The 20,912-nt window shown below is 46.3% G+C and overlaps 1 protein-coding gene across 2 annotated transcripts; it reads right to left on the bottom strand.

Annotated features, from left to right (window-relative positions):
• Positions 1 to 5,407: 5,407 nt before the first annotated feature.
• Positions 5,408 to 18,168, bottom strand: LOC125428625. 2 transcript variants are annotated; one of them, XM_048489064.1, is made up of 7 exons: positions 17,897 to 18,168; positions 17,167 to 17,296; positions 16,748 to 16,896; positions 15,325 to 15,469; positions 9,720 to 9,902; positions 6,870 to 7,507; positions 5,408 to 6,268 (listed from the first exon to the last, which is right to left on the bottom strand). In XM_048489064.1, the coding sequence occupies exons 1-7, from the start codon at positions 18,053 to 18,055 to the stop codon at positions 5,525 to 5,527; spliced, it is 2,148 nt and encodes a 715-aa protein (XP_048345021.1). In that variant the 5' UTR covers positions 18,056 to 18,168; the 3' UTR covers positions 5,408 to 5,524. The 2 variants fall into 2 exon arrangements, with proteins under 2 accessions (XP_048345021.1, XP_048345022.1); XM_048489065.1 differs by lacking the exon at positions 9,720 to 9,902 and having other exon boundaries at positions 17,897 to 18,167.
• Between the last annotated feature and the right edge of the window lie 2,744 nt (positions 18,169 to 20,912).

Raw genomic sequence — 20,912 nt, 5'->3', positions numbered from 1 at the left:
CACCCAGCTGGCGTGTGTGGGAGTGCACAGGCTAATCTGAATTCCCCAGATAAGCCTCCACAGCTCAGGCGGCAGAGCGGGGAATCAAACCCGGTTCCTCCAGATTAGATACATGAGCTCTTAACCTCCTACGCCACTGCTGTAGGAGTGGGGAAATGAATCTGGTTCATCAGATAACAGCCCACCACTCATGTGGAGGAGTGGGAAATCAAACCCAGTTCTCCAGATTAGAGTCTACCTCAGGGACGTAGGTATAGATTTTTAGGGCGGGTCGGGGGGCACACCCCCACCCGCCCCTAGGGCATGGCCACGCCTCCCCAAGCCCCGCCTCTGGCCTAGCGCTTATAAAAGCAGCTGTCCGAGGTCGGGAATGGCAGACTCCCCTGCCCTGCCCTGCCCCTCCCCTCTGGGAAGAGGCATAGAGGGAAAATGGAGCCTGGTGCAAAATCTGAGTTTTGCGGGGGGGCCCCCGGGCAGCCGCTGTGATGCTGGAATCCACCCCAAGCAGCATCACTTTCAATGGTGTTTAAACTAGAGAGCCCAAATTCTCCTTTTTAATCCACCTTAAAAGGAGAATCTGGTGTCCCTAGTTAAACAACATTGAAAGTGATGCTGTTTTAGGGTGGATTATCCCCCACCCTGAAACAGCATCACTTTCAATGTGGCGTAGTGGGTAAGAGCAGGTGCATTCTAAAATCTGGAGGAACCAGGTTTGATTCCCTGCTCTGCCGCTTGAGCTGTGGAGACTTATCTGGGGAATTCAGATTAGCCTGTGCACTCCCACACATGCCAGCTGGGTGACCTTGGGCTAGTCACAGCTTTTTGGAGCTCTCTCAGCCCCACCCACCTCACAGGGTGTTTGTTGTGAGGAGGGAAGGGCAAGGAGATTGTTAGCCCCTTTGAGTCTCCTGCAGGAGAGAAAGGGGGCATATAAATCCAAACTCTTCTTCTTCTTCTAAACTGAGAATCTCAGATTCTCCCTTTAAATCCATGCCAAAGGGGGTGGATTTAAAAGGAGAATCTGGGAAAATTTGGGGGGGGGGTGCCTGCTGTCAGGGGTGCAATTGTTAAGCTAGAAGCACCAAACTTTCAGGGTATCTTTAGGAGTCTCTCCTAATGATACCACCCAGGTTTGGTGAAGTTTGGTTCAGGGGGTCTAAAGTTATGGACCCTCAAAGGTGTAGCCCCCATCTCCTATTAGCTCCCATTGGAAACAATGGGGATGGGGGCACCCCCTTTGGGAGTCCATAGCTTTGGACTCCCTGGACCAAACTTCACAAAACCTGGGTGGTATCAATAAGAGACTCTCCTAATATTACATCCCAGGTTTGGTGAAGTTTGGTTCAGGATGTCCAAAGTTATGGACCCTCAAAGATGTAGCCTTCATCTTCTATTTGCTCCCATTGAAAACAATAAAGGATGGGGCACTCCCTTTGGGAGTCCATAGCTTTGGACCCCCTGGACCAAACTTCACAAAACCTGGGTGGTATCAATAAGAGACTCTCCTAATAATATATCCCAGGTTTGGTGGAGTTTGGTTCAGGGGGTATAAGGTTATGGATCCTCCAAGTGTAGCCCCCATCTTCTATTAGCTCCCATTGGAAACAATGGAGGATGGGGGCACCCCCTTTGGGAGTCCATAACTTTGGACCCCCTGGACCAAACCTCACCAAACCTGGCAGGTATCATCAGGAGAGTCCCCCAAACAATCCCTGAAAGTTTGGTGCAGCGAGCCCAAACAATGCGCCCCTGGCAGGCTAAAAACCGAAAAAAGCACTAAAATGTTTTAAAAACCCACAAACGAGGGGCGGAGCTTCGGAGATGAATGGGGGGGTTCAAACCCGAGAACCCCCCCCCTTATCTACGTGCATGGTCTACCTGCTTGTAACCATTACGCCATGCTGGCTCATATGCCTGGATTGGTAAATAAACCTGCGTATGGAAATAGTGACTGGGTTTGTGGTTTCAAGACCCCATGGACTCGAGGTATGGTGCTCCCTTCCCTCAGAGGGCAGTGCCCTCGACTAACTTCACTACATGCCTGATTATGGTTCTGTTGCAGGGGAGATGTGAACACAGCCTCATTCCAGAACAGCCCCCTGGAACACATGTTTGTAACACTTTTTTTTAATCCTTTCAAATGATGCAGTTCATCCACAACTTGGACCCTGGAATCTGCCCATTTCCTTTAGTCTTTCTGAAGCGAGCTCCGGGAGGGCTTCATGAAGCAGACAGGGGGAAAGGTCCTATTGGAAACCGATGCAGGAATTATTTCATCCCCAAAGTTCCGGACTCCCTTTGCACCCCCCGGTGTGCAGCTGGCAGAAAAACAGGCTTGCAAAAATTTCACTGAGGTCACACTTCGTTCAGAATACTAGAGGAAAAGAAGAAGAGTTGGTTTTTATACCCTGTATTGGGCTGAGCATCCAAACACTACAAAAGACCAGCGTGCTGAAGGTAATCAGCTTAAGCTTCATTGATAGGTATGAATTCAGGCAGCCTCCTGGCTGGAAAAGCCACCTTGAAACAGATGACGGTCAGGAAGCCCATGTAGCCAACAGCCTCGTAAAACATGGCAGGTTTGCCCAGACAGGGAGTGTGTGTGGACCAGAGTCTGGGAAAGGGGAGAGATCAGCAGCCAGACAGTGCAGATTCTTACTTGGAAACTCTGTATTTTTACCCAGAGAGAACTGATGCCACTTTTGGTTTTATTCCTGGAAGTGATATCACAAGGTTGCTTATGGCTAACCCTCAATGTCATCCCCTCATCCCCCGCCCCATCTCTCACTAGCCTGGCAACTGTATTGGGCTGAAAATCCTTCATTCACTCTATATCCATGGGAGTGTTTCTGGCAGGCCCAGCTATATCTAGAGTTGCCAACAGGACCAGAGAAAATCACCCTCTTTCTTTAATAGAAATTTAATGGGATGTAATTTACCCAGGTGAGGCTGTTAACTTCCCAGCCCTGAAGATCTTTGGCTCCCCATTTCCACACATTAAGCATCTATTAAAAGGAGAGGATATTTTTGTCCAGGCTTCTTGGCAGCCCTATCTATGTCAATTTCTTACCACCCTTCCTCAAAAGAGCTCGGAGCCCAGGCATTTCAGTTTCTGTACATCTTTCCTTTGCTGTTTTTGATTAGTTTTGTTTTGATTTCTTTCCCTTAAATTGAATTGGAATAGCTTTATTTTATCTTTTTTGTGTGCTTCCTCAAGTAGTTCATGGAAAAGATAACATATTGATTATCTAAACCAGGGGTCGGGAACCCGCGGCTCGCGAGCCGCATGTGGCTCTTCCGCCGCTGTTCTGCGGCTCTCTCAGCCCCACCCACCTTCACTTGCCCGGTGGCCGGCCAGGCCGAGCCGCCGGGACCCTCTTCGCCCGCCCTGCAAGGAGCAGGGCGGGCGCTTCACTTGCCCAGCGGCCAGCCAGGCCGCGCCGCCAGAACCCTCTTGGCCCGCCCTGCTCCTTGCAGGGCAGGTGCTTCACTTGCCCGGCGGCCGGCCAGGCCGAGCCGCCGGGACCCTCTTTGCCCGCCCTGCAAGGAGCAGGGTGGGCGCTTCACTTGCCCGGCGGCCGGCCAGGCCGAGCCGCCGGGCCCATCTACGCCTGCCCTGCAGGCGGGGGGGGGGGTGAGCGGGCGGTGGGGGCGCGAGCGAGCAAGTGGGCGGGGGAGCGGGAGCCAAATGGCTCTTTGAGGGGAAAAGGTTCCCGACCCCTGATCTAAACTAATAAAACATTTAAAGTACATTGGTACTAACTCCCCATGCTCATTAAAATGCAGGTTGGTTCTGGTGGGTTTTCTGGGCTGAATCCGGCCGTGAAAGCCTTCAACAATAAAATGCGTGTTGTTCATATATAAGTGGACATTTCTCAGAAAAGGATGACGCTGGAATGAAAATACAAGGTCATCACCAGATACAACTTTCCTCTCCTTTCATTCCAGCTTAAAAGAAAAACTAACAGAACGGTAGCAAAGAAGCTATTTATTTGGCATTTGGTGGACTGCTTTGGGAGATTTCAAGAGGGGGAAGAAATGTGAGCTCTACCCCCTTACTGCCATCCTTGCAGAGTAGGTTCAGCCCCTCACAAATAGTGACCATGATGTCAAAAAGCAAAGACCACAAGACTCTGCTCTGAGGCCTGCTGCTTGCAGCTAGCCCTCAGTTGTGTCAGCCCTGCCCTGCTCTGGAGAACTGCTGAGGCCAGTCTTCTTTAGGGATTTCCATTTTGTTTGGACCTGGCGTGGTGTCCGGGCAAAACCGCGCTCATGGAGCGCCCTGTTGATGAGGTGGTAGGCCCTACGGTTCGGCAGGTGGGTCCTGCCCATCAGCAACCTGGCAAAGTTCCTCTCCCTTATTGCGTTAAGCAGCACCTCCACCTCCTCTTGATGCCAATAAACGCCTTGCCAACGTGCTGCCATTTCTGCCGACGGGACGTCTGGAGTTTCTCCTGTAGCACAGTTTATCATGTGTGGCCATGTTAGGACCTAGGAAGGGGTAATTGGTCAGTTACCACACATATCTCCCTGCGTGGCTATGTTAAAACGTAAATAACAGCACAAAGAAACACCTGTTTGATCAATTTGTTTATGCGTCGCTACGTTAAAATGTAAATTATGGCACAAAATGGCACCAGTCTGATTAATTTGTTTATGCGTGGCTATGTAAAAACATAAATGGAATACCCAAACATTGAGGAGCACTTTAAGCACTTCCCCTAAGTCTGAGCAGTAGTTCAGGAATTTAGATGACATATAACGACACCACCTTCAGCTGTGCAGTTAGAGGCAATCACACTCTCTTCTGACTGCTGTGCAGAGTCTGCAACAAACTATGGATTTGCTTGATTCTTTCTTAGAACAGAACTAAATGAATACAGAAAAAAGTCTTAAACTATAAGGGGTTTCAATGTGCTGATCAATCAGCCATCATTTCATTCTTTATTCCTGGTACACCCAGCAACATGATCTGGGAAACGTGTTTTGTGTCAGGATAAGTGACTTGTACAGGAAATGTGATGTTTTTCTTTTGTATGTTAAAACTGTATGCAGCAGAATCATAATAATGTACTTTTTGGCACTCACATCACACATGCTTGATGTACCTCTAGTACACATGGCTGCTGTGGGTTTTTTGGGCTGTGCTGCCAGTGTCTTGTAGTTTTTGCTCCTAACATTTCACCTGCGTCTATTTAAGACTGGCACCTGCAGAGGTATGTTAAGGTCAATGTGCCTCTAGCACTAGCTGCGACATACTTCTAAAGATGCCAGCCATATATGCAGGTGATATGATGGGAGCAAAAAGTACCAGTCCATGGAAAACCCACAACGGAAGTTGATTTCCACCATGAAAGACTTTGGCAACAGAATGGGTTAGCAGTAGTGCACAACAGATGCGTGAACATTTCAGAAAACATCCTTTTATTAATAAAGGAGCCAAACAAAACAACACAAGACCCATGAAAATTTGAAAGAAATAAAAATTGCAATTTTAAGCAGCAGCAGGATGTAGCCTGTACATCTACTGCCCTTGTTCATGAGACCTGTAGAGGTAGGTGGCCATAGCTTCTCGCACTACCATTCCCTCTGCAAGATGAGTGTCATCACTAAGGTTCTGGTCCCCACCCTCCTGTTCCAGAACGATCGGCTGCTGCTCTTCCATCTGCGTCAGCAGCAGACCAGCTAGCCCCTCACTTTCTGGTGCATCATGTCCCTCGCTTTCACAGATGTTGTGCAGCACCACACATGCCGCCACGATGGCGTTGACGTTGCTTGTCATGACCGGCAGCCGTGTCAGAAGGCAACGCCACCTGGCCTTCAGCCGCCTGAAAGCCTGCTCCACCACACACCTCGCACTGGAGAGTCTCTGATTGAAATGCCGCTCCCTGGCATCGTGCGCGGGAGCATAGGGCTTAACTAGCCACCTTCGCATCGGGAACGCCCCATCCGCGAGTACAAGAGGTGAAACAGCAACTCCCTCCATGGACAGGGTCGGATTGTCTGGGAAAAAAGCACCCCTGTCCATGGCGTGTGTGAAATGGCATCCATGGAAGATGTGTACGTCGTGGCTCTTTTCTGGGTGACCTATGTCCACCTCGAAAAAGTGTCCCTTGTGGTCGCACACTGCCATCAGGACAACTGAGTGGAATTTTTTCCTGTTGAGGTGCTCCCCGGGGACATCTGAGCGATTTTGAATCTGGATGTGGCATCCGTCAATGGCACCAATGCATTGTGGGAAGCCCAGGTTAGCAAATCCTGCCATGACCTGCAAAGATAGTGGAAAGAGAGGTTAGGAAAAATATGTTCTCCCAGGAAAACTTTTGCTGTCAGGGGGCAGGCGCCACAAGACTTATTCCAAGTAACTTTTTTGTGATTCCATTCTGCTTTATGAGTAAGAATACTTTGTGCATTGGCAACAGAAGCTCCTGTCTCCAGCCTCAAGTTAAGTTTCACTTATAAATCTGCATATGCTAAGGAATCAAACCCCTCCCATAGACAGAAAGGCACCATGTCCATGAGATCACATGTGCCTAACATCAGCTTGTGAAGCTTCATCTGTTTTAGAAACCCCCCGTGTGGGCTTACTGGGGTCACACTCACCAGATGTTCATTCCCATGACAGATAGGACCATTGGTGTGGATGGTGCCACTTTCCCAGTTTGGCATGTGCCGGCCTTTGCAATCCTACCAAAAGACCAATGGAGGGCTATTCTCCCAAGTTTACCTTCCCCATGTTTTCCCCATGTTCACTATCTGCCTGTTGTGTTGGCGAGGAGACTACTGCCCAGTTTTCCAGGGAACTGTGATACAAATGTAAAGGAATCATTTGAGGGAGAAGGGGGGTGGCCTTGGACAAGTGCACATACCTGGTCCACAGGATCCACAAACCGGACCACCTTCTTGAAAAGCGTGTCCCTCACCGCACGGCAGAAATGGTGGACCGCATCCGCAACTGTAGTGAGGCCTACACCAAATTGCTGCTTAACGTCACGGAAACTGTTTTGATTGGCCAAGTACCAGATTGCCATCCCGACTCTCATCTCTACTGGTAAGGCTGACCGCATGTTTGTTTCCTGGTGCTGCAGGTGGGGCGCAAGGCTCTCTGTGATCCTGCTGAAGGTCTTCTTGGTCATCCTGAAGTTTCTCAACCATTCATCATCATCCCAGGAGGACCACACACAGTTGTACCACCAGTCCCTGCTCCTATGTGGGTAAACCCAGTAGCGATGGCGCGTGGGAACAGCCGCAAGGGCTAGCCATTGTCGTCTTCTGCGCTCCATGCTCAGAGAAGAGGAAGCCAAGTGAGCTAAGTGAGCCAAGTGTTGCAGGAGTGTTCCATGGAGAGCAAGGGCAGCCCCCATGAGGCTCCTCAGATGGCTGACGAACCCAAGGATCAGGAGCAGCAGCTCTGCCACATCAGGATCAAGAGGCATGTTAAGCACTGGCAAACGAGGTTGCTTGTAGGATTCATCCAATATCAGATTAGCCTTCTGTGCCAACGAAGCTGCGCAGATAAAGAGTTAGAATGATGAAGCCGCACATCTACATAGCTGCACATGAAAAAAAGGGCAGAGTATCGTTCCCGCACCAACTCAATAGCCAATCAGAAGAAAGCTGCTCAAACACAGAGACTAGGCTTCTCTTTCTTCCTTTCGGCTGCTACTGGAGTGTGATCAGAATCTACTTGAATGAATATCAGTTTTAACTTTTTTTAAAACAAATATTTATTGGAAGATTTATTTGCTGCACTCAAGATCACACATCTACGTCTGGCCAAATTCTGCTATATTAACCAGTCTCCCAATACTCCCAAGGGCTTTATAGGTCATAACTACCATCTAGAACTGAACGCAGACAAGTCTGGCAGCCAATGGGCAACCTGTTTCCCAAAAACTAGCTCCTAACAGCAATTAGGATGCCAGATTCTGGACTGCTGGTAGTTTCCAGCTGATGGCAGCCCCACAAAGAAGCCATTGAAATAATCCAACAGTGAGTTACAGCATGGCCAGATCTGATATAGTTGGAAAATCAGATACAGCTGATAGAAGGTGCTTCAGGCCACCATGCCAATGTACTTTTCAAACATCCAAGCAGGGTCCATTAGAACTCCCAAAGTCTTAACTTGTTCTAAAAAACACATTATGCATGTATACATACGTACATACATATATACATACAGAGAGAGAGGGAGGGAGGGAGGGAGGGAGGGAGAATAGTGTAGTACCCATATATACCGGCGTATAAGACGACCCCACCCGTCACTTTTCCAGTTAAAATATAGAGTTTGGGATATACTCGCTGTATAAGACTACCCCTCTTCCAACACACACCAAATAAAAATTAAAAATCATCAGATTTGATTTCAATATGGTAATTTTAATTCAAATGCTTATGACATGCAGGCACTTAGAAGGAAAACTGTAACTTATAAACATAAGGCTTGTCATCAAACATGTAAGCATAAAACAGTGCAAGTGCCGGGCAAGTCCCTGGCGAATTAGCAACACCCATCCTAACTGAAAGCTTTGGTATTTTTGTAGGTTTTGCTGGCTTGACAGTTTCCCTTTAAAAGCCTTCAAAATCCTCCTGTTCGTCATCTGATATCATAAGTGCATAAATGACATCTTGTGGTAGATTTGTAAGGCAGTCATTTGTAAGGCAGTCAGATGGTGTGGTCTCAGCCTCGGCTTCCTCTTCATCTTGCCACAAGTAGTCGTCCTCCATACCATCTAATGAATTTGATATGCCACACTTCTTGAAAGACTTGATTACTGTTTCTGCATCAATATCATTCCAGGCTTTTATGACAAACTTGCACAAAACATCCAACTGTGGAGCACGCATGTTTCCTCCTTTTGTGAATGACTTTTCGCCACTAGCCATCCATTCATTCCACTGTTCTCGAATGCGATCTTTAAATGGCTTGTTTAGGCACACAACCAGTGGCTGTACCAACGATGTCAATCCTGCAGGAATAACTGCCGCATCTGTGTTTAGTCTTGCAAGCCTTTGCTTGGTGCTGGGAGTTAAATGAGCCCTGAACATATCCCACACCAGTAGACTACGTTTTTGAATGAGTCCACCTGGTCGCCTGCTCCATACATTATCAAGCCATAGCTTTACCCCTTCTTCATCCATCCAGCCTTTTTCATTCACATGCACAAAACAACCAACAGGGAACTTGAGTTTCGGCATTGTTTTTCTTTTAAAAATAATCATTGGTCTCAGTTTGGCGCCATCAGCTGTGCATCCTAGTACCACTGTAAAACTGGACTTCTCATGTCCTGTTGTTTTCATTAAAATTGTTTTTTCACCTTTTTGATGGACAGTTTTATTTCCAATCATATCAAAATTCACTGGAGTTTCATCCATATTTCCAATACTATTTAACGCATAGCCATGTTTAGTGCGCTGCCGTATTACGTATTGATGGAAACTATTTACTTTGCTATCAAGATCTGAAGGTAATTTTGGGGCAATTTTTGTCTTTTGCCTCCGTACCATATCATGCCTTCCCATGAATCTAGCACACCAGGATGCAGTGGCCTTAAATTTGTTGCTGTGATCTGGGTTAGATTTGGCCCACTGAAGTGCAAACAAACGTACTTTGTTTCGTGTCACTACATAACGGTTTTGGCGATGCTCATTCACCATTTCTGCTACATGTTTTTCCAGTTCTGGCCAATGAGGGGTGCCTCTTCTCAGTGCACACTTACCCCTTGGCATACTCTGTAATGTTTTCTCATTTGCTTTCCAGTCCCGAACCATCTTTTCTGTTACTCCATACTGTCTTGCAGCAGCACAGTTATTATGTTCCATGGCAAACTTTACAACTGTAAGTTTGAAGCTGGCTTCATATTTCTGTCTTCTTGCTGGTGCAGCCATGATGGGTTTTTTACCTGAAAGTATATCGTAATATACCGTAATATACACATGGATTATTGACAACCAAACAGCATTGACGAAAGAATCACTTTTGGGGTGAGGAAACATGAAATGATGCAAAAATGAATGTCACCTGCATTGCGGGTTTCAATCATATAAGGGAGAAGCAAAATCAAAATGGGCAGGCACCAAGAAAAAATCACCCTAGCCAAGAGCTTCTTGGGGAATCATGAACATACAAATATACAGTTCTTTCAGGATTCTTTAATATTCCAGGTGCACCTTGCATGTGATCAGAGTATGATATTTTGACCATCAAATGTGTATTATAGAATGGCAGATCAACCAAAAATTCAAGCCACTTTGTGTTTCCAAAGGATGGGGACTCTGTTGTGACTCTATTATGGGGACTGTACTGTGTAAGAAGAAAATCAGGTTTTTTTACATGGGATCACTATGCAGTATGACCTAAATCAATCCTTGTTACCTAAATCAATCCTTGCCACATGTAGAGCACCCTCAACATAGATACAGTAACTAGAATATGCATTCCAGAGGAAGAAGGGATCTTCTTAGTCTGTTATATTAATGGGCATTTTCGCACATGAAGAGTAATGCACTTTCAGTCCACTTTCCCAATTGTTTGCAAGTGGATTTTACTATTCCACACAGTCAAATCCAGCTGCCAAGTGCATTGCAGGTGCACTATTCTGCATGTGCGGAAGTGCCCAGTGACACCCAGTTTGAAACAATAAATACCATATCTGGGGATCGTAAAGACTGAAGGGAGACAACACATAACAAGTAACTATCTTGGACTTCCGGTCAGAGCATGGCAGGTGCTGGACGCTTCTAGGAGAACTCCAAAGAATCGTGCCCCAAACAACTTGGGGGAAATTTCCCCACTCAGAGGAAGAGGAGAAACTTGACCCCCCCCCCAAGTTTCCAGATCATCTCTCTCTCTCGGGGGGGGGGGGGTAAGACAGTGGAAAGCACTACATTGGAGTGTGGTGAAGTCTCGTTTTTTGGAAGTTTTTACAGAGAGGCTGGATGGCCATCTGTCTGTCAGGAGTGCTTGGATTGCATGTTCCTGCACTGCAGGGGGTTGGACTGGATGACCCTTGGGGTCTCTTTAAATGCTATGATTCTATGTGCACAAAAGTGTAATTGGAGGGGCAATGGAAGACATGTTGAACAAAGCCCCAGCCCCCTAAATCGAAGTCCCATGCCAGCCTCAGTAAAAAAACATCACAGATCTGGAATCGTTTGGGATAACCCCAGTTACAGTTACTGAAATCCTCTTAGGTCCCCAACTGAATAAACTACCGTACAGTACTTGTCCTCAATAGACCTAAGGTAGCATGAAAACCTAACGAGAAACAATTCTCTTCTACCTTAAAAGGTAGATCATCTGAGAGCACCAGCCCCTCGCCCCTTCCCTGCCTGCAAAGTACCGGTATCACCAAATCCAACACACAGCCCGTTCTTCTACTGGCACACGTCCCTCTTGTAAGCTCTGCAAGAACCCAGCAGCACCACAGCCCCTTCCTCCTGTGATGGCTGCCCCTGCACTTTTCGCCCGGTCCCGCCAAAAAAGTTTCCCACCAGAAAAGCTTGCAGGGCATGGTGCTGCACCAGCGCACACGCTCCGTGCGCAATCCGCAGAGGGATGGGCAATCCTTCAGTTGGAATCCCCCCCCCCACCGGCTGAAGCTTGCCACTCAGCCTGCCCGTCCCCCACCCATGCCTTCTCTCTCGGGGGGGGGGGGGGCGCACTTACAGTCTCCCGGTCAACCACTCCAAGCACCACCACTGCCTTTCACTCCCCCGCCGAGATCCAGCACGGTGCTGAGGGCAGGCACCGCACGCCAACGCCAGGGGAGAGGACGAGCGAGGCGCCAGGCACCCCCAGAGAATGCAGGAGAAGGAGGGAGACTTGCTGGGAGGTCCGTCCGGAGGGGCCGGAGCCAGCGGACGGCTGCGTCCATGCCTGGGGTGTGTGGACAGGAGATGTTCAAGACAAAGTTACCCAGAGGTAGAGAGAGAACTCCAGCTGGTTCTGCCATGTCTTTTGCCCTGCTTCGCCCTCAGGAGACCGACAGGCTGATCTTTGTGTGGAAGGAAGCGAGAACTTGGCCGCCCTACCCGGGAAACAGCTCCTGAGCTCCACTCCGCTTGCAGTGGTGCTGGCGGGGTGAAGAGTGCGCATGTCCCCAGGGGACAGGGGGACAAAAAGTCGGGCTGCCCCGCGTGTGGTTCTGCTGGAAGGATGTGCAAGAAACCCACTTCGGAGGGGGATGTAGGTTGAGCCGGGGGGAAGGAGCAGCCGACCAGGCAGAAGGGAAAGTGAACCCAGGAGCCCCTCTCCCATGTTGGCTCCGCAGCTCCATCTTTGGGGAGCAGGAAAGTTCGTCAAGTGCGTGTGGGAAGGCGGTGGTGGGGAGCCTCCTGCGCCTTTAAAGAGCTGGTGCATTGGTTCCTGGTTTTGCAGAAATAAGGAAGGGGCTCTTCAGGCACAGGAGTCTCCTCTTGTCCAGTAGCAACGCCTCCGTCGGCTTGGGAGTAATCAGCCCCACGATCGCCGACGGGGCTGACTCTAAAGGTAAAGCATGCACCAGGATCATGGCAGATGGCGGTGACGGGCTGCAGTTGCACAGGCAGGGAGGCAGGCAGGCAGCTGGCCAAGCCAGAGTAGGGCATGTTTCATGTTCAGGAGTGAGGAACTGAACCCAGTGTGCGGGGCGGCGGCAGAAGCTACGGCTCCAGATCCTGGGCGCTCAGTACCACCCGCTCAGTACCCAGCATATAAGATGACCCCAGACTTTACAGATGATTTCCCAGGGTTCAAAAGTCGTCTTATATGTCAGTATATCCGGTATGTAACATTTATCTCTGTTGAAATTCATTTTGTTACATGTGGCCCAGCTGTCTAATCTGTTTGGATCATTTTGAAGTTGTCCCTGTCCTCATGAGTCACTTTAAACAACTGAGTTGGCTGAGATTTTGCTGATGCAATGGTGCCATAGAAGACAGTCTTCTTTGCTGCCATTATTCCCCCCTCGTAGGCCTACAAATGGGCCCTATGATGGGCTTCATGCGATTCATCCCAAATTTCCTGTTAGCGTCCCTCTAGTTATCATCCAGCCCACTTCATCTCGGCCAGCTCCCTAGTCAAACAAGGAAATGAAGCCTTGCAGAGTGCAGAAGAGGACATCATGGAGAAACTCAAGTTAGAACTCCAGTCAGCCCATCCTTCCATGGAGGCAGGAGGGCCTCCCATACAAACAATATTGCAGATGAAACCATCTATGAGGGTGACAAGCAGAGCGAGATGATTGGGGTCTAGCTTATATTAATGGAATAGAATTTACCAGAAACTGAAAGTAACTGATTGGGTAATAATTAGATGGCGGGTTAAACAGTTCCTTTTCAGGCACAGGAACAATTATTGCTTGATATCATATATCGGAATTTTTCCTGAATTAGCAATGGCAAAGAACGTAGCTGCTAAAACGTGGGGCCACCAGTTGGGTGTCTAACTGAAAAAGCTCAACAGGACCTCATCTTTCCAAACAGTGTATATAACTAGAGCTGAGGGACTATCAGGTCTGTTATCTTTAAAGACTGTATTAAAAGATTTATTCCAATCCATAGGCGTTACTAAGCAAGTAGAGAAAATAACACATCCTCTACCACTAAAATTTATCAAACACCCAAATTTACTGCAGTCCCACTCAGAAAAGGCCTGAAGTAATTTCAAACAATAATACTTCTGATAAACTCATGTTCTTAAGCAGCTATATTAAGTGCATTGAGATTTGGCCTGTAAATATCTAAGGTACGTCGAATGGGAATTTTCAAAATGTTACAAAACCTGCCATACTAAAGGAGGGCACTATCCCTTTTTACAGCTGATTCTGAAATTGAAAAAAAATTGTAACAATTCCATTAATTGACAAAAAAATGAAGAATGCTATAAAGAAGTTCTGAAAGAATCCTATTCCTTATATCCATCAAGACTGGAGATTTAAAACAAGGTGGAGTTCTTGAGCCAATTTTGGGGACCGTTTCCTGCCACTAACATTGGGAAAACCTCTTCCCAGATCATCTGTAATGCAACAAGTCCGCTGTCAAAGGGCTTTCCCAGCCAAAATGAACTGATACAGGAAGAGAGAGACAGAATGTAATTTTAAAAATAATCAGACTACAACCTCTGCCCAAAAGATAAGTCCCTGCCTTTTGGTATCCAGCATATCCATTTGCAATAATCGAACCCAATTAAGTGGCTAATAAAATCAGAAAGGGCCCACAAGAATTTCCCACAGCATCTTTTGAAGGTCGCAGGCCCAAGAAACAAGGAAGAATTGATCCAATGGCCAGGATTCCACGTCTTGGAAGATCTCCAAAGATGCTTCAATATGAACATTTAAATCCCCACCCAAGATTACTGGACTATCAATGGTGTAATCACTCTGCCACTGGCAACAGAAGCAAAAGTTGTCTGCTTGTGGCAGAAAAAAATCCTCATAAGATATATAAGCCCAGCAAGCTATAAGACTGCCAAAAGAGAATAGACAGATCAGACCTGTATTAAATAAACGGCTACTACCTATGGTGACTGAAGGGAATCTCCATCTACAGAGGCAAACTACTGGATTAGTGTTACAGGCCTCCTCTTAGGTTTTTTTTAAAGAGAAACAGCAGGGTGTGGATCAATTTCTCACACATTTAAGCTGAATGAGTGGAAACCCTGCTCTGTCTTTTCCTCATTAATGCCCAGCTTCTCTTCCCTTGCAAGCCATCTTCTTATCTCCTCGTCGGTTTAGATAAACTGCTTGCAGTTTGGAGAAACTGCTTGCACCTCCTCATCTGTTTAGATACCAGAAGGCTCACAGATTGCTCCCTTACCAAGACTTTGACTGGAAATTTCAATCAGGCCCAGCAGATTCCACATCAAGCAGTGGTGCCAGAGGGCCTCAGGCAGGGCCTTTCCCAGTTCTGCCGCCTGTCAAAACACCTTCTCAATGGCCATGGTTTGAACTAAGGACTTTCCACAGGCAAAACAGGAAGCCCGCCTCTAAGTAAAGACTCCTCCTCTCCTCTGGTCTAATGAAGAAGGCCATTTCTCATCCCTCATGTACACAAGCAAAGGACTCTGACGCAACCACTCCTTATCGACACAGAAAGGCTGAAGAAGAAACAGAGACTCCCAACAGATTTGGCAGCACCAATCTCAGGGGAGATCATCCATCTCCCTCAGTCAGAGATCTCCCAAATGAACAGATTTCACTTAACAATAAGAAAGAATTTAACGCTCTCTGTTTTCAGTTTCCAACATTCCAGATCGTTAGAGGGGGAGATTCGTTCTGTTTTCCATGTCAAATGAAAGTGTGCTTCAGACAGTCCCCCTTGTGATAAAAGGGAAAAGATCCTTACCAAGAGAGGCCATTCTCTCATAATTTGCCTCCATAACTTCCCGGTAGAGTTTTCTTTGGCCTGGATCTAGCAGAGCCGATTCCTCTGCCATGGAAGACATGACTGTCTCCTCAAGGACAGACTCCTCAAAGGACTGTGGAGATCCCTGAAAGAGGAAACGATTACCCAGTTGATAACCTATTCCTGTCCCTGAGCATTCAACAACAACAACAAAAAGACGAATCCCTTCAGCCAGTCACTTGATTAAAAGAATCAAACGCATCAAAGCAATGGAATGTGAAATTTTGATACTTATTTTCAGCCCATGACAAATATAATTCCTGGAAGTATCCAAGACATAGAAAATTGCACATAACTGGGCTTCTGTTGATCAAATTCACTGAAAACAAGAATATGAAAATAATCCTAATTGACTGTACCAGAATAAAATATACTGTCTTGCACATTCCATCCCAGAAATACATGGAAAAAGTTATCTGTACAGAAGATTTCTACTTAAAACATTTGTCTCCAGAGCTGTTCTATGTTTATTTAAAGTTGGCATGGTTAAGGCTAAGGTATTTGTTTGTTTTTGTATTTTCTCTAACAAACACAAGGCCTATCCACTTCTGACTGTGATCCTTGGGAATGTACAGGACAGGGATGCAGGCCGCAGAATCCTCAGCACAAACCTGCTGTCTCAGCAACATTTCCAGATACTTGGACACCGTGGACTGACTCCTGTTTGAACTAGAAGTAAACTACTGCATTATCTCAGTGGCTTCAACTTCAGTGTGACTGGGGGACTTGCAACACCAGAAAGAAGGGAATTGAAACAATCTGGCACAGGCTGGATTACTTCTAGAACAGTGGTTCTCAACCTTCCTAATGCCGCGACCCTTTAATACAGTTCCTCACGTTGTGGTGACCCAGAACCATAAAATTGGTATATATAAAATATAAAAAGACTGTTTTCTGATGGCCTTAGGCAACCCCTGTGAAAGGGTCGTTTGACCCCCCAAAGGGTCGCAACCCTCAGGTTGAGAACCACTGCTCTAGAACATCCTTCTGCTAGTCTGCAATTAAAGGTTGACTCCCTAGAAGCCAGGAAGATGGAAGCAGCACACATAGGGAGGAGCAAAACAAGACCTTTTGGATGGGTGGTTAGTGCGTGGAGTGTGCAACAAGCATTGGGAGCCAAGTAGGAGCAAAACATGAACCAGTGGGTCACCTAGCCATTTAGAATTAAATAAATCCACACTGGTTGCATAAATTCAGTCAAGTGTGTGGGAACCAAGTGTTCTCCACCCCCTCTGGAGATCTTGCCTAGGAAGGCATTCTCTTGGTGCTCCCTCCAGCCAACCCTTTCCTACCTCTCCAGCTCTTCCTCTTCCATTTTCTCCCCTATCTTTGCACAAGTTCAGCTTATGAATGAAAAACTCACTGTTTCTGGAGACAAGCAAACCTCCCTGATGAATTCCAAGTTCTCCAAATGTTCTTCTCTCTCTTCAGTAGCAGCCACAGTGTCAACACCCAGGAACGACAGGGTGGACCACTCTGGTGCTCTCAAGTCCTGCTGGGAACTGTCAGGCCCTGCAACAAAGAGAACCAAGCAAAATAACAAAGCCAACATATTTGAGAATATTTCTTCACTCTTCTAGTGCTGTGTAGGGCGGCTTCCAATGATGGCCCACTGAATGAGACATCAGATGTAGAGATCCTGGACTTTGTTCATCTCTGTTTTCTCACTTGAGATGAGGAGCCAAAACTTTCCAGCCACTTTGGAAATCAAAGAGAACTAATGGAAAATGCCACCTACTCTCTTCTCTTCCATTCTCATGATAAAAGGGGAAAGATCCTTACCAAGAGAGGCCGCCATCTCATAGTTTTCCTGCATCACCTCCCAGTAGAGCTTTTTTTGGTTGGGATCCAGCAGAGCCCATTCCTCCACTGTGAAGGACACGGCTACTTCCTGAAAGGACACCGGGGATCTCTGAAAGAAGAAAATATTGCCCAGTTCTTCATCTAGTCCTGCCCTTAGCATTCACAAAGGAAGGAAAAATCCTATAGGACACCAACTTTATTAAAAGAATGCAATACATCATCAAACCATTAGCAAGAAAAATTGTATTAGCTTTCCTCAGTCTTGGACAGGTGTAATATCCTGCAAGTCACCACACAATATACTCAGAAAACTGCACACAAATGGGCTTCTCTTGGTCAAATTTACTCAGCTGGAATTTGAAACTAAATAAACAGTTTAAGTGAAAGCTAGCCACAAACATGTAGTATTAGAATTCTTAACTTCAGATGAGTTATTGGACTTCATCTGAAAAGAATTAAAGGGGGAGGAGCATTATTTCCATCATCAGCAATTAAAAATAAACTCAATAAAATATACCTAAGCCGGGTATGACCCCACAGAGTTTCCCCCCTAAAGCAGCCCTTTTCTCCAGGGGATCTGATCGGGATTCTCACAGCGAGACATTTCCACGTGCCCTCGAAAAGTTGGCAGCGCTTTACCTCTTGTCCTTCCTTCCCATCCACGTGCATCTCCCTCCCTCGGGAGGTCTTTTGGAGATCTAAAACTCACCTTTCCTGCAGACATGCAAAAGCCAGATCTCTCCTCCATCCAAGGAAAAGGGCGAAGATGCAGGTTCCCCTGGAACTCCGAGTGCCCAAAATCTTCCTCTTCGTCTTGCAAAAAAGTCGCACTGAATTGTGGGCACCCCCAAAGGCGGCCTCCGCCCATCTCAGTCTTCCCCAGCTGGGAACTACACCTCCCAGCGGCCCTTGCGAGTCCATGAACGGGGGGCGGGGGGGACTGAACAGCTTACCTAAATGCGCGTGAAAGGGATGGGGTGGGGTGGGGACGATTTGGCCTTTTTGCAGCATTGAGAAAGGGGAGTTCAGGCATTTCCGGGATTTGGGGGTGGGGGGAATATGCTTGAACTGAACAGAGGAGCTGCCTGTGACGAGCAAGTGGGGAAGGAGAGAGAGAATAGAATAGAATAGAATAGAATAGAATCTTTATTGGCCAAGTGTGATTGGACACACAAGGAATTTGTCTCCGGTGCATATGCTCTCAGTGTACATAAAAGAAAAATACATTTGTCAAGAATCAGTTTGTCAGCCCTGTGATTGTCTGTAGGTTCCCTAGTAAGCATTTCTGGAAACAATCTGTTGAGATGATTTCAATAGCCATGCAGATTTAAGGAGATTGATACCCTTCAAAGTCCAATAAAGTGTAACCCTGTTTAGGATTTCGCTGTAAAATAGACACATGCGTTATGTGCATGTAAAGTGCTGTCAAGTTGCAGCTAACAGTGACTCTGTCCAGTTGTTAAGGGAAGAGACTCAAGCCATTTACACACTTGTGTTCTGCCTCACAGTGAGATTACATTTCCTTCACTGTGGACTTTCTTTTATGCATTATTTCTTTTAAGCTACCATAGGGTAGAGCAGAAGAAGAAGAGTTTGGATTTATATCCCCCCTTTCTCTCCTACAGGAGACTCAAAGGGGTTTACAATCTCCTTGCCCTTCCCCCCCCCCCCACAACAAACACCCTGTGAGGTAGGTGGGGCTGAGAGCTCGGAGAAGCTGTGACTAGCCCAAGGTCACCCAGCTGGCGTGTGTGGGAGTGTACAGGCTAATCTGAAGAGAGGCTGTACTGTTTCCAAATGCTGGCAAACATGGCTTTTCCTGTTGCTTCACTTTTCCCTGTGAAGCAAAACAGCTAAACAGGAAACGTATTTCTATGATTCTATGAGAAAAGCATGGATGCTATTCTTAAATTTTTCTTTTTTTATGTTAGCCCTCTTCTATTGCACAAAGAGTACAGGCAAACCATAATGTTCCACTACTTAAGTCTCATCACCCCTCAGAAGGCAGCACTCATTATCTCTATCTCTTTCCTCTAAGGAGCTTGAAAATGTATCAATGAAAAGAGAATAATTCTCCTCACGACAAGGTAATTTATGAGGTAAGAAAGGCCAAGTAAAGTAAGGAAGACGTAGGGTCACCCACCAAGGCCCAAACTACATGTTACAGTTTTTTTAAAATGAATTCTTTTATTCCTGGGTTTTAGCTTTCGTTAGTTGTCTGTCAGTATAATGGCAATGCATGTATTGCCCTGACCTGGATGGCGGTTCTTATGGTAAATTGTAGAGGATACATCATAGATTGAATTATACAATGACAATACAGGGCCATCAAGGTCCATTCTTCTGAGACACCCAGGTTGTATCTTTGGTGAGGAAACACCTCAGGATAGTTGTCCAGGGTGTGTGTGACAATTACTCGGGGCTATGTAAAAATGCAGAAGGGGTTTGCCTGATTCATTTGCTGCATCCTGTTTCTCCTTTAGCATAATCTAGTCCTTTTGTTTCAGTAAGCTTGTGATTTAGTAATGCATTTTACAGCGGGAAAGAAAACCTTACAAAAATCAAAATAAACCTAAATTCTACTAACACTATATACCTATCAAAAATTATATTAAAACAAAATAATTATTATCTGTCCCTCTGGTTACATCCTGACTTCTGCTTTGCGCTCCTCTAAATGACTGCTTTTCAAATACTTAAAGGGGAAAGCTTAATGCCCTGATTGGAGACAGTGACAATTTTATATTTAAAGTAGGAAACTGCTTGGGAATTCAGTCATAGTCTATTTCAAAAGAGGTAACTTCTTGAATATCAGGAATGTGGAAAAATTAAAGTTGAAAAGAATAGTCAAGAGGGTTCAATCTCTCAAAATGTTTTGCAGCTTACTAAAAAACTTAACATTAGAGGCTCAGTTAGAATATATGCCATAGATTGGGAAAAGTAGGACAAGGTTCAAGAAATCACCATCATGGCCAGCAAGAAGGGCGAAGAAAGCTATTAGAGAGGATGTTACCGCCAGGAAAATAGCCAAAATATTTTCCTGAGTCGAGTTACCTGAACTACACTGGCTAAGGATCAGAACAAAGAGACCAGTGTTGTCCAAAAGCCTCCACAAGGCTTGGAAAGAACGTGTATATATAAATGTGCTGATATTTCACATGGTTTCTTTCTTGCCTTTGACCCTTTTAAGGTTTAATGTAATCCCCCTCAATGTTGAATTTATTAGCTGCCCAATATTTAAGATTATACTTTAGTTAAATTAAGGTTTTGTTACTGTTAATTTAGGGTACTCTTGCTTATCGGTATATGTGCTTGTACTGTATTGAAGGTTCTTTAAGGTCTCCTCTAATGTTTAAGTTTAGAAATGTTATTTTAAATATTTGTATCTATGGGGGGGGGGGAAGCAATAGCTTTTAACAGCTGATATTAAGAGTCAAGGAAGCTAGCCTTGGAATTCAGCTTGGGCCAACACCGGGTAGATCTCTTTAGCGGAAACAAAGACTCCTTTGGATTTACAAATTGAATCTGATGACGGCACCCCGGATACCCCGGCCGTTGAAGAACATGCCAAGATCACCATTGGACCATTTGAACTTTCTTTTGTTGCAGGACTGAGGCGCGGGAGCCTCAGGTCATAACTCAAGGAAGCAGCCCATCTGATAACCAGATTCCTGGTGCGTTAAACAGTCTCACCCAGTTTTATGAATGGACTCTCTCTGCTATCC

Source organism: Sphaerodactylus townsendi, linkage group LG03 (genome assembly GCF_021028975.2).
Source record: "Sphaerodactylus townsendi isolate TG3544 linkage group LG03, MPM_Stown_v2.3, whole genome shotgun sequence".
NCBI classification, from domain to species: domain Eukaryota; kingdom Metazoa; phylum Chordata; class Lepidosauria; order Squamata; family Sphaerodactylidae; genus Sphaerodactylus; species Sphaerodactylus townsendi.
The sequence above is the reverse complement of the archived record's forward strand: the minus strand, read 5'-3'. Positions and strand labels throughout refer to the sequence as shown.

Coding starts and splice junctions, on each gene's coding strand:
- LOC125428625 (XM_048489064.1), bottom strand. CDS start 18,055: ATGGGCGGAGGCCGCCTTTGGGGGTGCCCACAATTCAGTGCGACTTTT. Junction 16,897..17,166: donor TGAGATGGCGGCCTCTCTTG/GTAAGGATCTTT, acceptor TCTTTGTTGCAG/GGCCTGACAGTTCCCAGCAG. Junction 15,470..16,747: donor TTTGCTTGTCTCCAGAAACA/GTGAGTTTTTCA, acceptor TTCCTCTTTCAG/GGATCTCCACAGTCCTTTGA.